This window comes from Rhinolophus sinicus, linkage group LG04 (genome assembly GCF_036562045.2).
Source record: "Rhinolophus sinicus isolate RSC01 linkage group LG04, ASM3656204v1, whole genome shotgun sequence".
NCBI lineage: Eukaryota > Metazoa > Chordata > Mammalia > Chiroptera > Rhinolophidae > Rhinolophus > Rhinolophus sinicus.
The window spans coordinates 53,416,517-53,433,355 of record NC_133754.1 but is presented as its reverse complement, the minus strand read 5'-3'; the positions used below and the strand labels follow the sequence as shown (position 1 = coordinate 53,433,355).

General features: G+C 42.4%; 1 protein-coding gene across 3 annotated transcripts in view; it reads left to right on the top strand.

Annotated features, from left to right (window-relative positions):
• Nucleotides 1-1,472: 1,472 nt before the first annotated feature.
• CARS2 (cysteinyl-tRNA synthetase 2, mitochondrial) overlaps nt 1,473-16,839 on the top strand; it is a 42,297-nt gene continuing 26,930 nt past the window's right edge. The window contains exons 1-6 of one of the 3 annotated variants that reach the window (XM_019731080.2): nt 1,473-1,746; nt 2,115-2,165; nt 5,402-5,519; nt 13,098-13,169; nt 13,292-13,397; nt 16,017-16,100. In XM_019731080.2, coding sequence (XP_019586639.2) covers nt 1,541-1,746; nt 2,115-2,165; nt 5,402-5,519; nt 13,098-13,169; nt 13,292-13,397; nt 16,017-16,100 — 637 coding nt within the window. In that variant the 5' untranslated portion in view covers nt 1,473-1,540. Of the gene's footprint in view, nt 1,747-2,088; nt 2,166-5,401; nt 5,520-13,097; nt 13,170-13,291; nt 13,398-16,016; nt 16,101-16,839 lie in introns of all 3 variants that reach the window. The other 2 variants (XM_019731078.2, XM_019731081.2) reach the window with 2 other exon arrangements.

The window sequence follows — 16,839 nt, the reverse complement described above, 5'->3', positions numbered from 1 at the left end:
CACATTACATGACCAGTTTTCTGAAGACAGAAGATACCATTGTTAATTTAAAAGTCATGATTTTCTATGGCCAATTCCAACATTGCAGCTATTCAGATTCCTGTGTAGGATTTGGTCTTCAATGTTACGAAATATGTTTTCAAAACTAGCTTTTTCCTTGAATTACTTATGTTCTTACAGATTGCAATCAAGCCTTTTATATATTATTCTTATTTTACTGATACATCTAATAACTAGATTAGAGAGCTTCCTCTATCAGATATTTTACTGCCCAAATTTCCTCCCTTCTGCACAACAGGTGGATTTCATCAGAGATTAATCTAACCACCCTTGTCTTAATTTAGTATAGGTACAGTGAGAGATTCAAAAGAATTTACAATCTAAAGTGGTCAGGGAGAGAAATACGCACATTGTACTAGAAGCAACAATTACAAAATAACATCAAGATAAGTATGCAGGCAATGACAAAAGGACAATACTCCAGTAGAACTTTGAGTTGATTATGCACTGCTTAGCTTTGATGTAGAGGTCTCTTAATTCTCAACACCAGGTTCCAACATTTCAGTGTTATGCATTAGAACATCGTTTACATTTAGGCTACAGTTTAGCTTGAAACAGAATTGCAGAGACTCCAAGAATCTCCCCCAATTTTGTTTTTTTAAATGCTCTTGGGAACATACTGGTTTGTCTCTACTTAAGCATTTGCCTTTCAATATAACAACCAAAACAAACCAAAAATAGAACTGAGGAACCTCTGTGCTCTTTTGAGGATTGCAAAAGCAAAGATTTTACTTTATTTTTTTTGAAACACTGTTTTGCAAGATATCAATAGGGGCACGTTTGTGGAGATAATTTGACAGTAAATTCAAGTGAATCTACCTTTAAACAGTCCCATAGAAACCGCAATTCAGAATGTTTTTGTTCTTAAGAGACTAAATGATAGAACTTTTAACCTTAAATGAATCTCAAGCACACATTTTCTACTACTGTACTTGGTGAATGGGTGCTTTCCTAGTTTTGGTCTTTTCTCAGGAGACTGACAGAGGGTGTGCGTTGGGATGCAGACATGCTCTGGATGTGTGCGTGTGCTGAGGTGCAAACGTGCTTCGCGAGCACTCGAGTAGCCGGCGGCAGGTGCCCACACCATCCCCCGCGGCCTCCCCTTCCCCGCCTCCTCCCTTCTCCCCCTCCCCCCCTTCGCCCCTGCGGACGCCCACAGGCCTGACAGAGGCGGGGCCGCCGCTTCCCTAGTGCTGTTTCCGGGAAGGCCGAGGTCGGAGCAGGTCCTCTTCCGGGGAGGGCGGGAGCGGGGCGGGTCCTTTTCCGGGGTGGGGAAGCAGGGAGGGTACTCTTGCCGGGTGGGCGGGGCCTGGCCAGTCACCCTCCCGGGTGGGCGGGGGCCACGTGGGTTGCCTTCTGTGGTGGGCGGGGCTGGCCCTCCTGGGGTAGGCGGGGCTGGGCTGGGTCCTTTTGAAGTGGGCGTGGCCAGCTCCCCAGGCAGTCGCCGGTCTCCTAGTTCCGCGAGGCTCGCGGGCGGGTCATGCTACGCAAGCTTGGGACCCGTTTTGGCGCCCAGCTCCTCCCGGCCACACTGGGCCTGGGTCCCGGGCTAGGGCGGAAGGTGTCTGGGGCGCGCGGGCAGGGCTGGCTGCAGCCTGCAGGCCACGATACGGGCGTCAAGGTGTATAACAGCCTTACCCGGAGAAAGGACCCCTTAATCGTGGGCAGCGCAGACGCCGCCTCCTGGTAGAGTCCTGGGAATTGGGGGGGGGCGGAGCTGAGGGGGTTGGGGCGGGAAGGACTATGGACTGAGCGTTTTGGGGGGCGGGCGCTCTGTGTGGAAAGTAGGGTTGGGTTCTCAGGATAAAATCATTTAGTAAATAATAAAATACATGGGAGGCACCGTTGAAGACACTGATATAGTCACAGTGAATTGACAGGATTTGGATATGAATTTAGATATTCAAGTAATAGAACCTCGGCCATGCAGTCCTCAAAAGTGGTTACTTTAAACAAAAAAAAGACATGGTTGGTTATATGATAATCGTAACAGAGAAAGTGGTGGCCTTTCTTGCAAATATGTTTCAGGTGATGGATTTTAACTTCGTTCCTAGGTATAGCTGTGGACCAACTGTCTATGATCATGCCCACCTTGGCCATGCTTGGTGAGTGTCCTGAATATGAATTTTCAATCGTTTATTTTGGAAAGAAAATGCCTTTTGCAGGTTGTTTTCATCTCTCAAGTGGCTATTTATGAGTACTGATAATTACTATATCCCAGGTATTGTGGGAAGCACACGTTATAGTCTCATTTAGTTCTTTTAACAATTCTAAGCACTTAAAGCCATTTCATAGGTAAAGCACTTCAAGGAGGCAGTGAGGAACAGTGAAAATGACCCGTTTTGGAATTACATGTTTTTTGATGGTTTAGTGAGATGAGGCTTTCCAGGGGCCCTGGAATCAGCTGGTCAGGAGTTATTTCTGTCTCCCACCATTTATTTACTTCCCAACTTTGGACAAGTCACTTTATTACTTTGGATCCTGGTGTATTCCTCTTTGAGATGGGGATGATAACAGTATCCATCTTTTTGAATCTTCATAGTTTTACAAGATAACACCTATACAGTGCTGCTTAACACAGTATCTGAATTGAAGATATGGTGAGGGCTCAACAATCATTGAGGATAAGTAACTTACCAGAGGCCACATTTAGAAAGTGTTGGAGCTGGGGGGGAGCCTGGTGTATATCTGACCTCTGTGCTTGCTCTCTCGACTTCAACCATGAGCTGCACTGATTTCTACATTTGTCAAAAGTGCCACTTTTCCTAATCTTGTGTATGTTCTTTTGTACATCTTTTAAACTTGTTATTGTTCAGATCAAGACTAAAAGTAAAAAGTTACCGTTATTTAGTACACATTTAAAAATATTATATACCACCCAGCAAGATCTGAACATTTTTGTGTTTTATTATAACAAAATAAATGGTCTAGGAATCATTTCTTTCCTTCACTTTTGGCTAACTTAACCATTAATTACAAAAAGCATATTTTGACCTCTTTATTGAAGTATAACATATGTTGGGCAAAATAGTAATCTCCAAATAATCTCCAAAACTGAATAACCTCTCTACAAAGGTAGAAGAGAAAACTTTTATTATTGAATAAGTATTAAACCAGGATGGGATGCACATTACAGGCAACCACTAAAAAGATTGCAAAAACAGAAAGAAATCACAGTCTTCCATAGAGCTAAGTGGATACAGCTCACTAATTGAGGCAGGGTTTGCCATGTGGAGTCAGGTGACAAGTTAGGCCCATGTCCTCCCATTGGGTGACAGAGCATCATTGTCCTGGACGACTTCATTTCAAAGAGGTGGCTCCTAGGTCCTTGAAACTTCCCTGAGTTGTGAGACTGACAGAGGCTTAGTTAGCCATTAAAAAGAGTTACATATATTTGAAAATGACTGAGGAAGAAATTTGGAAAGAAAGGGGGAGTGGGAGAATCTCTTCTTATTTTCATCTAGAAAATCAAGCTTCTAAGTTCCAGTTTTTATTTGCCTTTACAAATACAGAAAAGAGCACAAATCTTAAGTGTACAGCTGAGTGATTGTTCATGGCTCTTCAATGGAGAAACGGAATGTTACCAACACCCCAGAAGCCTCCTCTGTGTCCCCCTTCATCGTTCCCCTCCCCCACTCAAGAATAACCACTATGGAAGTCTTCATAGTGAGATAGAACCCTGTTTTCAAGAAGAGTCAATTCAATTTAAGACGCTTCTGAGAGGTAGAAAACCCAAGTACTATAAGATTTCTGAAGAAGTTGGGAGGTGTTGGCAGGGATGGTCATGCATGGCTCTACTGTTCTTAGGTAAAGTTCAAAATCTTAAGGACATCTCTGTGGTTTGCAGGTCTGTCCTACTTACTCTCCAGGTTCTTGTCTCCCCACTTGCCTCTCTAGGCAGCCACACCAGCTTCTGTTTAAAAACAAGACACAAAACATACACTTAACAAGCACAGATAGTACTTGCTATGTGCCAGGCACTGTTCTAAAGGCTTTACAAACACCAGCCAATGTAATACTCCTAACAACACCAGGTGGCAGTGCTGTTATTATCCCCAAATTACCAATGGGGATAGTGTGATGCAGAGGGATGCAGACGGCTAATGGAACCAGCCTCAAGTCCCACAGTGGGGACACGATGAACCAGGACAATGAGCTGTGTTCTCTGCTCCTTTTACCGTGCATCTCACATAATTCACATGGAGTAGCCCCTGGGGGAGCAGCCCGCCTGCAGTAGTATCTCAGGGTCTTGCAGCCCTTGAGCTCCTCTTGGCCAAGCTGGTGACTTCACTTCTGTTTTCGCCTTGTTTTAGGTTCCTATTCACTTTTTCTCTTAAATCTCATGTCTTGTAGAGTCTTTCCCAACTCAAGATGAATGGAGGGCATAGTAGTGATGATGGTGAAAATAGCTCATGCTTCTTGGAATTCTTGCTGCACAGGCACTAAGATTATATACAACAACCCTATGGGGTGTTGGAATTTTGCCTAATTTATAAATAAGCAGCCTGAGACTTCAAAAGGTTTAACATCTTGGCAAGGAGTTTCAGAAAGAGTTTTATCACTAAAATTGAGAGATTTGGCCTTGGCTGTATTTGGGGTGAATGAGTGTGGGAGATTCAAAGGATACAATTACGAGGTTCGTTTTCAAGGGAAAATTATTTTATGAATTCAAATTTACAGAGGCCGTATGGACGACAGAGATGAGCATGAGATTAGCCACCTTAACTTTTAATGTTGCTTTTATGGGAAACCAGATTCTTGAGATTTTTGAATGGATCTTAATAGATTTTAAAACCTTTTGGTTTTACAAATCTGAATTACCCCAAGGTAGTCAGTCTATCAATAAGCTGGTGTTTTAATATTCCACAGTAGTGTGCACATTTCTTAGTAGTTATCTTATACAGTTTTAATAGGATTGCACTTATCTTGATTTGTAATTATTTGCTTGTATTTTGTTATAGCGAAACATTATAGTTATTCTAGAACATGAATAAGAATGCTAAAAGCTCTCAGTATTTTAACTAAGTAGTGAGATTGGATTAGGAGTACATTTTTATATAATTAAATAGATACAAACTCACTGAAACAACAGCTCTAAAATTAAAAATGCTACATTGTATCCTGATATTGAGGCAGTACCTTTGTCAATTTCTTGTGAGGACCTATGTGGACCAGTTAGTAAAAGCCTCTTCCTTTTTCTAGTTGCGCTTGAACTATTAATTACATCCCACACTTGAAGTTAGGCAGCAGCATGTAAAATGTAATGCACTGCCTTTTAAAGATCACAGTGATGACTTTCTAAATTAAAGTGCCCTAATGTTTGTTTGTTTTTTCCTTTCAGCTCCTATGTTAGATTTGATATAATTCGAAGGATCCTAACCAGGGTTTTTGGATGCAACATCATCATGGTGATGGGAATTACAGATGTGGATGATAAGATAATTAAAAGGGCTAATGAGGTAAGTGTCGAAGATTATATGGGTTGGTAACTTGATTAATTAGTGTTCTGATCCCTATGTGACAGTTTGTCTTATTTGTGTTTCACAAGTACTTTTCCCTTCTTACTGTCTATGCATGGCCCAGTGAGTGTACTCTGATAGATTATCAGAGGGATCTTTGTGTCCTGGTAATGGAAGTTCAGATCTATTTGATTTTGGTCCCTGAAGCCTTTAATAAAGCTCCTCATTCTGTGGTGGCCTCCTGAATTGAAGCTGTAATCCCTTCCCTGGCCCTTCAGCCTCCAAGGAAATCTAACTCATATGAAGTTTAATTTTCTCGTTTGTTAAGTGAACAGGGTACTTGTCTTGTATCTCACGTGATATTTAAAAGAAGTTTTGGGGAGAGTTCTAATGAGGGGTTAAATTAGTAGTTATTTAAATAGTTATATTTTTTAAAGTCTACTTTCAAAGTTTCACCTCTCCTGCTTTTATAATTAGTGACTTTAACCATTATTTCTAAAGAGCTATAAGTAATTGTTAAATTATTTAATTTACGGAAAAACTTACATTGAGTGCTTTATATTCCTGTAATTTTACAAAATGTATGTACATGTATGTAGTATTTTTTTAGAAAACCAGTTTATACTTTATAGTCTGTTTTTTCTACTTACTGTCTTTTGAGTGTTTTTTCATGTTTTTAAGTATTCTCGAACATTTTTAAATAGCCTTATAACATTCCATCACATGGACATATTATAATTTACTATCTTTTTTTTTGCACTTTAAGGTTACTCCCATATTCTGCTATTTTCTCTCAAATTTATTTTATGGAAACCATGTCTTCCTAGTTTCTACTGATTTGCCTTTTTAATAACTAGATAGCATTCCACTGTGGGTGGCTATTCAGCAGTTCCCCCAGATCCCTCGTCATCGACTATTTATATTGTTTCTAGCTGTTAAAAATGGTGCGGCTATGAATATCTTTTTTGTTTCCTTTAATATTTTTCCAAAGTGGAACTACTCAGTTAAAAGATGAGCAGTTGGTTACTGTCTTTAGGGTTGGATCATTTCAGAGAGGTTACTAGAGGTGTTAAAAATGTGTTCCAACTTTGAAAGTATTTCTTCATGTCCTCGTCACGGTGGGGTTTCCCATTTCAATTTTGTTTGGGCCATTTAGTCAGTGGATTGTGTTCCCTTGTGGTAGACTCGATTTTGATTTCCGGAACTGTCCCTGAGCATGCATTGAACAGTCCGGGGTCAGGCCTGTGCCTGGCTTCATGTGAACACAGGTGACGAAGACAGTTCTTGCCTTTCGGAGCTTGTGTCCGGTGAGGCAGACGGACCCATGTACAGATGCTCTATGTGTGACATACTTTATTTTATAAGCCTGGATGGAGGGATGCAAAGATCACCCAGCATCCCTGGAGTTCAGAAATGACTTATTGGAGGAGGTTAGCCTACACAGGATCTTAAGCATTAGGCAAAGGATGACACATGAAGAGCAAGGGCAGTGAGGTGATTCTGGGCAGAGGGAAGAGCATGAGGGAGGCAGAAAGGGGGCCTGGAGGAGCATGTGGCTGGGGCCCCTGGATGGCTTCGGGATGGGGGGGCTGATGCCAGAAAGGCCACGCCATGAACAGAGCTGGGAACTTCCACTGCCACACCCTCCCACTACCTCCGCCTCCCACCATGTTTCCCCGAAAATAAGACCAGGTCTTATATTAAGCTTTGCTCCATAGGGCTTATGTTCAGGGGATGTCATCCTGAAAAATCATGCTAGGACTTATTTTCCGGTTAGGTCTTATTTTTGGGAAAATACTGTAGGAGGGAAGAGAGGCCTGAGATGGAGTTGGTCATCAAGGGCCACTGATTTAATCAACCTTCTCAGGCAATGAAGCCTCCATGAAAACCCCCGAATGGCAGAGCTCTAGAGGTTGTGGCTGGTGAACACAGGGTGTGCTGGGGGTTTGCGCGCCCGGAAAGGGCCTGGTAGTTCCCTTTACTCCTTCCCCATACCTTGCCCTACGCATCTCATCCATCTGGCTGTTCCTGAGTTGTGTCCTTTCTACTAACCTGGTCATAGTAAGCAGAGTGCTTTCCTGAGTTCTGTGACTCATTCTATCAACCTCCCAAATTTGTAGTCAGTGGGCCGAAGTGCAGGTGGCCTGGGGACCACCATTTGCAGCTGGTGTCTGAAGTGGGGGCAGTCTTGTGGGGCCGATCGCCTAACTTGTGGGGTCTGTGCTAACTCAAGAAGTTGGTATCAGAAGAGGATTAAATTGCAGGACACCCAGCTTGAGTTGAAGAATTGGAGAAGTGGTCGGTGTTGGAAAAGGAACCACACGTTTGGTGTCAGAAGGCACTGCAGTTACAGAAATGAAGGTGGGCAGTGCTAACATTTGGGGTTCATCACCCCACCCCTGGTTCTCTATGATGGTTTGGTCAAACCTGTGTCAACATTCAATTCTGTCTCTGCTCCATGTCCAGTCCCCCACCTGTGTTTGTAGCTTTGGGGTGTCCCCCCTAGGCCAGCCACTTAAGGGCCTGGAGGTGAGGTTGTGACATACTAACATGGCCACAGGAGCGAGTGAGGGGCAAATCTGGAGGGATTGGAAGGGAGGCGGTGGTGGGAAGCAAGGCAGCCTGTTCTGTGTCTGCGACATCTGACCTCGTAGCACCTGCCAGGTGTGGTGCCTTATCCCCCTTCACACGGGAGGAGATGAGGGTCTGAGATTGAAGTCAACCTCCCCGGCTGGATTTGGAATGGAAATGACAGAAAGAAATGAGCGATCTCTGATATAGTGAGGAAAAGAGCAGTTTGAAGTAATACCACAGCAGAGGTGGCATTTGGAAATGTAGGTTTATAGAAGGAAGGTGAGCAGGTCAGTGTTTCATCTGTCATCGCACTCAGCGGGAACCTGAGGTAACGCACATGTATCCCTGCCCTTGGTGAATTGGGGTCTGCTCAGAATATTCAAAATCAGAGGCAGAAATGTCGGCCTGAGAGTCGTGGAGGCGTGGCTGGTGGGTGGCGGGAGACTGGTCAGGCTCGGGTGGGCCCAGTGGGAAAGGACGGGAAGGGGGAGACAGGGAGGAGAACTGGGAGGACGTACTGGGAGGGGGCAGGCGGGAGTGTCAGGTGGGTGGTCAGTAGGGTGGTGGAGAGCCAGGAGTCCCGGAAGGGGCGGGTTTCAGGAAGGAGGGGGTGACAGGCAGTCGTCAGTGCAGGAAGAATGAGGAGTTATTTCGAAGATTTCAGAAATACCACCAGGAGGCATTGGTTGTTACTTTAAAAATTTTATACAATACTTGGAATATGAAAAAGTTGGTAGAATTGGTTTAAAGATCCTAAATATAGACTGTTTAATTTTGGCACCTAGAAGTTTCCAGATTTGTTACGCAGCAAGATGTTAATATGGCATTGAATAGTTTTTTTGTTCTCAAAATGATGTCTTTCTTTAAGATGATAAACTGCGTATCTGAAAAACTGTTATGAAAACACCTATGTATTTTTTAGAAGCTACCAAAAAGGCTATTCTTTTTATCTAATGCAGGCTTTTTTAATGATGGTGATATCCTTCACACCATCTTTTCCAACACTTGCTTTTAAAATATTTTAAATTATGATATTACACATTTCTGAATTACTCCCTTGACTTTCATTTTTGGCACAGTTGTATAGTTTGTCAGAGATAAAAACCATAGGAAGATTTTTGGGGTAAGAATTAATAGAGGAATGGCATATTTCCATAGTCACAATTTAAGTTAAAAAAAAATCATAATGGGGCGGCCGGGTGGCTCAGTTGGTTAGAGCACGAGCTCTGAACAACAGGGTTGCCAGTTCGATTCCCACATGGGCCAGTGAGCTGTGCCGTCCACAACTAGATTGAAGGACAATGACTTGGAGCTGATGGGCCCTGGAAAAACACACTGTTCCCCAACAAAAAAATTAAAAAACAAAAGAAAAGAAAAATCATAATAAATGTGTTAGAGTGATTCAGGCCAAAGTTATCCTTTCTCAGCTTCAGAACCCTGGCCTACATCACCCTCCTTTCTAGGAAGAAGACTGGACACTCAGTCTGAGCCCAGGGCCCAACCAGCAGGGTCTCCTGCTAGGGAGAGAACTGACTTGAAATGATATATGATAATAAAGGAGAGCTGGACAATAACCTGAATTAACATGGACCAGGACTCATTTTAGCACCTGCCTTCAGCACCTTTTGTTTTATGGAACGTGAGAGAGCAGTGCTATCCTGACATGCAGTTTGATCAGCTGCTTAAAAATTAAATTTAGAAGTTTAATTTTTATTTATTTTATTTATTTTTTTTTTTTAAGATTTATTTTTTTTTTTAATTGGGGAAGAGGAACAGGACTTTATTGGGGAACAGTGTGTGCTTCCATAGAAGTTTAATTTTTAGAAAATGGTTCCCTCCCTCTCCCCAAGGCCGGCAATAGATGGTATTCCTCTTACAATTCATTGTCACTCATGAACATTTCTGAACCACGTCCTCTAGAGTCGTGCCATGTGAGCTGGAGGAGCCACACATGTGGCACAGGGACTTGCTTGTTTGGACAGTGCTGTACTTTGTAAGTCATTTAAAAGGAGTGTATATGTGTGTGTGTGCATATGCCCATCTTATTCCCCTTTTTAGAACTAGACACATTGATTCTAAAGTCCATATGGGATAGCAAAAAAGCAAGAATAGCCAAGAAAAGTCTGTAAAAGAAGAGTATTAAGGAGTAGCCCTACCAAACATTAAAATATTTTAAAAGCTATAGAAAAAGGTTTTCATAGTCTTCTTTTTTTTGGGTACAGCTTTATTAAGGTTGAACAGACCCACAATAAATTGCATGTGAGGCACTCAACATGATAGAACTTGCAAACCTGTGTACCCATCACCAGTGAGGAGGGTGACCATCTCCATCCATCGCCCCCGAGAGTTTCCTCTGCTTCTTGTCATCTCCCCTTCCTCTCTCCCTGGTGCCCTGTCCCAGGTATCAGCCGATCTGCCTTTCGTCTCTGTGAAGGTTGTGAAATTAAATGTTGTTGTGCAGATACATGAATAGACAGACACTAGAAAGTCTAGAAATAGATACAATAACTAATGGAAATTTGTTTTGTGATAAATATGGCATTTCAAATCAATGGGGAACAGATGCATTATTCAGTAAAAAGTGTTGACAGTTGGGTAACCAGCTGGGGAAAAAAAAATAAACCAAAGTTGGATATATGCCTCACAACCAAATTTGAGACAGATCAGAGATTTAATGGAACCACAAATTACTAAAAGAACCTTGGGGCACTTTTTATAGCCTCATATTGAGGAAGATGTTTCTAAGTTTGTTTTCAGACCCAGAAGCCATTTATGGGAAAAGGTTGAGAATATAAAAGATTGCTAAATATAAAAATGCAATTTTCTACATGCCATAAAGTAACCATAAAGTTGAAATACTTTAAAAAAATACTGAAATTCCTATCAGAGACAAAAGATTAATTTCTCTCATATAAAAATACTTCCTGCAGATCAGTGAGACAACATCTGTAACGCAGTAGTTCGTAGGTAGGGCTAATTACAAATCATTTAATACAAATAGATCCTGAACTTGTGAGATGTTCAAGTGTACTCAAATAAGACAAGGACAAATTAAAATTACACTGAGAAAGCATCATTTGGCTGCCATGTTGACAAAGTCTACAAGTTTGCTAGGCCTGTGCGGGCAAGGGTGTGGGCTGTGGATACACGTGGGCCTTGCACGTCAGGTTCACATTGGTACACGCACCTTCCGTAGGAGGCTGTGGGCAGCAGCCAGCAAACATCCTCTGACCAGCGGTTTCAAGTCTAGGTCTCTAGCTTAGAAATGTATTTGTCCCTGTGGGAAGTGACGTGTGTATCACAGCAAAAGATGGGAAGGTAACTGGAGAGGGCTGGTGAATAGTTCATGATGTGTCTGTGGGACGAATGCGGACAGCCTTGGAAAGGAAGGGGGCTCAGCACGATCTTCGTGGGCAGATCTGGAACACTGTTGTTAGCAAAGGAAGCCAGGTGCAGGGCGTGTGTGGAGGGGGCTGCATTTCCAGAAGAAAATGCAAATGCACGTGTGACCACAGTCATGCTCCTGAGACAACTGGTGACTGTTTGCCTTCTTGGAGGGAGGCCGGTCCTGGGTACCCTTTATGTCATTTGCATTCCCTGGGAGTGAGTTTCGTATGCAGAGAACAAAAATTACAGATAAATAAATACAAGTAATCTGCTGACCCTTAGGTCTACATTGCACAGTATTTGAAAGTTCTGGAGTGGAAGATGACACTGAATTTTTAGCTTTTTTATTTGGTTAGGCTTTTGTCCTCTGGACAGATGTAAGTTAACTGATTTTTCTTTTAGGAGGTCGGCTTTGCCACCATGCTACATCATAGGAAAAGGGCTAATACGTACTGATCACCATCTATGTCTGGGTGCAGGGTGTTCTGTCTCTTTAATAGTGATCTAATGTAGTATTTTCTATTCACAGCGTTGACTTCCCCATTGCATGCTGAATCCTCATAGCAATCGAAGGGACACTTAGGTGGGATTATCTCCATGCTGCAAAGAAAGCCTAAGGCATAGAGAGCAGCCTAAAAAGATGCTTGGACAGCAACGCTTCATTTACCAGATGTATTTCTTCATAAATGTTCACTGGTCACAGTTTCTAGGGCGATTGCCGTTTTCGGACCCTGAGCTGGGTGGGTTTCATGGTCACAGGATTCAAGGTGGTGTTTCACTTGAGAAAGTCTCTGACTATTCCAGACCTGAAATTTCCTCAACACAAAATGGGAGCCCTGTCTCTCAGGGTTGGGGAGTGCCCCGCACGGAGCAGATGCCACAGATGCTGGTGAGTCCCAGAGGCTCACGGGTCCCTTCCCAGGCTCCGTTATGAAGCCAGCTTCAGTTTCAGAATGTCACAGTGTATCGTACTTCTGTCCTGGGGTTGTTTTTCTGCTGAGACATAAGGAATACTTTTGTGTGCCAGCCCCCTCTGAGAATCTGAGGCTGCCCTACGTTCAGAATCCCACGTCCATTTGTGGGGTGTTGCCCGTCCCAGGAGCCCAGCCAGGGGACTGAACGCCCATCACAATCCCTATTTTCATGTGCTACCATATGTTGCTTTCAAGTATTTCTAAGAGATTTCCTTTTTAATGTACTTGTGAGTTGTTTTCTTTTGTCTGCTGAGGGGTAAGGGATAAGATAGGACTCAAGTTACTGGGTATTATGTAGAACAGATTGATTTGGCTTGCACTGGTTTAGAGCAGTGGAGGCTTTTTTCTGTATATTTCATTTTTTGTTTTGAATTATGTAACGGAAATCATGAATTGTTTATTCCTTTTTCCTCTCTAACCAGAAAATAGGATTGCCAAACCTTTCTGAGTAGCTAAGTGACTAGAAGAAGGTCGATACCTAAAATTAAACGCCCTTTGTGTGAGTGGGCTGTGCCAAACTAAGGCCATGCCGTGGTGTGGCCGTGGGGCCCGGCCCTCCCAGCCCTGAAAGCCGTCGTGCCTCTGTGTGGTTCTGTAGTGAATACTCCAGACTTCCTAATATGCTCACCTAATCTTTTTGCAGATGAATGTATCACCCGCTTCTCTTGCCAGTCTTTATGAAGAAGATTTTAAACAAGATATGGCAGCCTTGAAGGTAAAGCCTGTTGTTGATTTTTCTTGCCATGAGGATAAGAAGCTTGAACAGTGAAAGCCAGTGGTGGCTGACCCTCGTTTTTGAACTGTGGAAACAGTCATCTCCGCTTTGCTTTCTTTCAGGTTCTCCCACCCACAGTATACTTGAGGGTAACTGAAAATATTCCTCAGATAATTTCTTTCATTGAAGGAATAATTGCTAATGGGCATGCTTATGCAACAGGAAAAGGTAGGAGTTATGTTATGAAAGCTGATCATTGGGTCATACTGATCGGACTTTGAGAAACTGGACACACATTTATGGGTTGTTGGAAAGTACCAAATGTTTTACTGTCTTTTCCTACACTGAAAATGAGGTGAGGTTTTGTCACGGTTGTTGTGTCTTTGCAAAATAGTTGCATCAGTTCTTTTAAAAAATATTTTCCGCAGTCACAGCAAGAGATGAGTGACCATCTGAAGAGCGAGTCTTGATAAGGCAGATATGGCAAAATGCTACAACTGTTGGATGTAGACATGCAGCTGTTCACTGGAGTCTTTTTTCAACTGTTTACAATTTTTCATAACAAAATGTTGGGGACAATGGCAGTACAAAGACCTACCCCCCTGTTAACGACTAGCCCTCAGATGTTCATCTCGTATGGGCATGTTGGTTTTTGGTGGACCAGTGAAAGAAAGCTGCAGGCATCCTGACATGCCAGGCCCTTGACACTTCAACACTCATCTCTAAATAAAAGACATCACCCAACGTGACCCAGTGTCATGATCAGACCTGGGACGCTGGACAGTTCCCTGACAGCATCCCATATCCTCTGCATATTTGCATTTATTCAGTTGGCCCCACTCCCCACGTCAGAATGTAATCCACGTCGCTCACTGCATGTGGTTGTGTCCCTTCAGTTTCAGATGTTCTCACTTTGTTCCCCTCATCGTGGACTTGTTGAGGAGACTGACGGGGCCAGTTGTCTTACAGAACTGCCCTGTCTTCTGGATGAGTGTGGTCGCTTCCTTCTGGTAGAGCTCAGTTGGTTTAGGAGCTGCTGCTTTTTGTTTGCTGGGAAAGATTGGCATCCTGGTGTTTTGCTGCTTCTGTCTGTGATTCAGTGTTGTTTTCTGCCTTCCCTCCTCTCCAGTCATTCTTCCTAAATCTAAATCCTGCCCATCCCACAAACCCGGACCAAAGTTTTCTCTCTCCCAGGAAATTTTCTTTACCATCCGTAGCTGAAAGTCAACTTTCTTTAACACCTTTGATATCTATACTGTAGCATTTGGGAGCCAATAATATGCTCCCTCAGCCTGTTATTAATGTATTCATATTTTGTCAGGCAGTGGACCAGAAAAACCTTTTGCTTTTAGTGAATAACTCATTAGAGTACCCAGCCCAGGGTTGGGGATATGCAGATATTTCAGTGCTTGTTGCAAGTCAATAACAAAGTATAAAGGATGGTAATGGACACCATTTATAGGGATTATTGGACTGTAAGCACCTTTGTTTTGTGGTCCTACCTGAGAGCATAAGATACAGGTAAGGGACCCCATGTGTTGCCTTTCTCAGTAGCCTATGCAAACAGAACTCACGGTCTTTTACTTTATCTTATTTGCTATATTTAGATTTTGTTTCCAAGAAAAACTTGTTGTAAAGGGCTTAGGTACTGAAGTGGAGTTTGCTTCCGAAAATACAGGAAATTGTGTTCCTGCTCTCATGTAACTTTATCTCAAGTTATTTCAAGTTTTCCCAGATAAACTCATTAGTAATGTTATGAGGTGCTTAGAGATTCTCGTTTGAACATGCTTTAGGAATCAATGCTGTTTGATGTTTTACTATGTTTTATCGTAAATTTTAAATAATGATAACATAAATATAATTAATTTTAAGTACATTTCATTAACTGAAATTCCATTAATTCGGACTTTGTGACAGTTTCACAAAGCTTGGCTGTAATTTGCTCTTTGAACTATTTGTGAAGAAACAATTTGTCCAGCAAATTGATAACATAAACAAAGGTATGGGGAAATATTTCTTCCATGAAAGGGAGCCGTTTCTTTCTCTTTTAAAGCATTTTCAAGTGCTGTTTACATTCTGACTTAATAGAAAGCAACTCCCCCAGTCAGTACTCTCCCATTTTCACAGTTTATCCCAGCTTGTAATGAGAGCTCAGTAATAAACTCTGAAGAGATGGACTCTGAGGGATACAGGGCAGAACCAATGACCTGGGGTCTCTGTTTACAAGCAGCCCCCGATGAGCTGGGGGAAGACTTTCTTCTTGCAAGAGTTCCACCTCTGACACAGCCTCCCCTTCTCTGCCTCTTTATGCTTCATAGATGGACATAGCAAGAGCTGGCCCTGGCCCTGCAGTGGCCCCATGGCAAAGGTCATCTTACACCCTTAGTCTAAAAGGGTGGACGGTTTGCACGTCAGTGAAAGGAGAGCCACAGGATGCCTGAGTGTGAAGATGTTTGTAACCTAAGTAATAAAGACAGCCTTAGAGGATATCTAGTTAGGAAAGGGTTTCTTTGCTGACTGGTGTGTAACATAAAGCCCAGAGCTGAATGCAAGCCAGTGATAACACTCTATCTTTTTCTTGTTAAAAAGAATTGCTTTTTAAGTGCAATTCTTGCTTTGATGCACAACTTACATTTGTGTTTTTACTTCTACATCTGGATGTATCCAAATGAATGTTTTTGAAAAATAGTAGTGGTGGTGTTAATGCTGATTTTAAAATACAATGTAAGGAGCCAAATGAAGGCTAGATGCCATATTCCATGTTTAAATTCTAATGACTTGTTAGCAATTAAGCTGTATAGATGCTGATATTTAATTATGAAACCATAACTAACCTTTATAAAACAGGCAACGTCTACTTTGATCTGCAGTCGAGAGGAGACAAGTATGGCAAGCTCGTCGGTGTCGCCCCCGGGCCTGTTGCAGAGCCAGGTGAGTGGACCCCTGGCCTCCCGTCTCAGCTTCTGGGGCTGAAGCACAGACTCGGCTTCTGCTTTCCCAGTGCTCAGTTGACCCCCCACCCCCAGAAGTGGTGATGGTGCTCGACTGTTGATCACAGCTGTTTTACATTTAATTGTTTTTCAAACAGAGAAACCATGCAGAGTATAAAGTTCACACAGCGTGTGGCACGTCAGCTCTCCGTGCCTGCCTGGTTCTCCAGCTCTTCTGGAGACAGCACATTGGCCCGTTCGCATGGTTCCTTCCAGAGATGGTCTCTGCACATGAAACATATGCATACATGGTGTCATGGTTTTAAACTCTTCTCCATCTTGCTGTTATCATATATTAAATTCCCAAAGTATTTTTTCTTATACTGAATTCCCATAGGCATTTTATCATACGTTAAATTCCCATATAAATGTTATGTACATTAGGTTCCCGTATGTATTTTACTATATATTATATTCCCAATGTATTTGAGTCTGTTCCTATACTCTCTTCTGTTCCAGTGATTTGTTAGATCAAAGTCATTTTATGAAGAAGAAATAATAAGTTTGCAGAACTAAATTAAAAATAATTTTAAAAGGATACTATTTAAGAGAACCAAGCAGAAACCCCAAAGAAAAATTGTTCAAGATTTGTCTTTAGGCATAATCCTCCTTCCCTAAACTAGGCCATTTACTTGACTCCTCAGAAATAATGTTTGTTACTTTCACTCAGTAGTATCCTG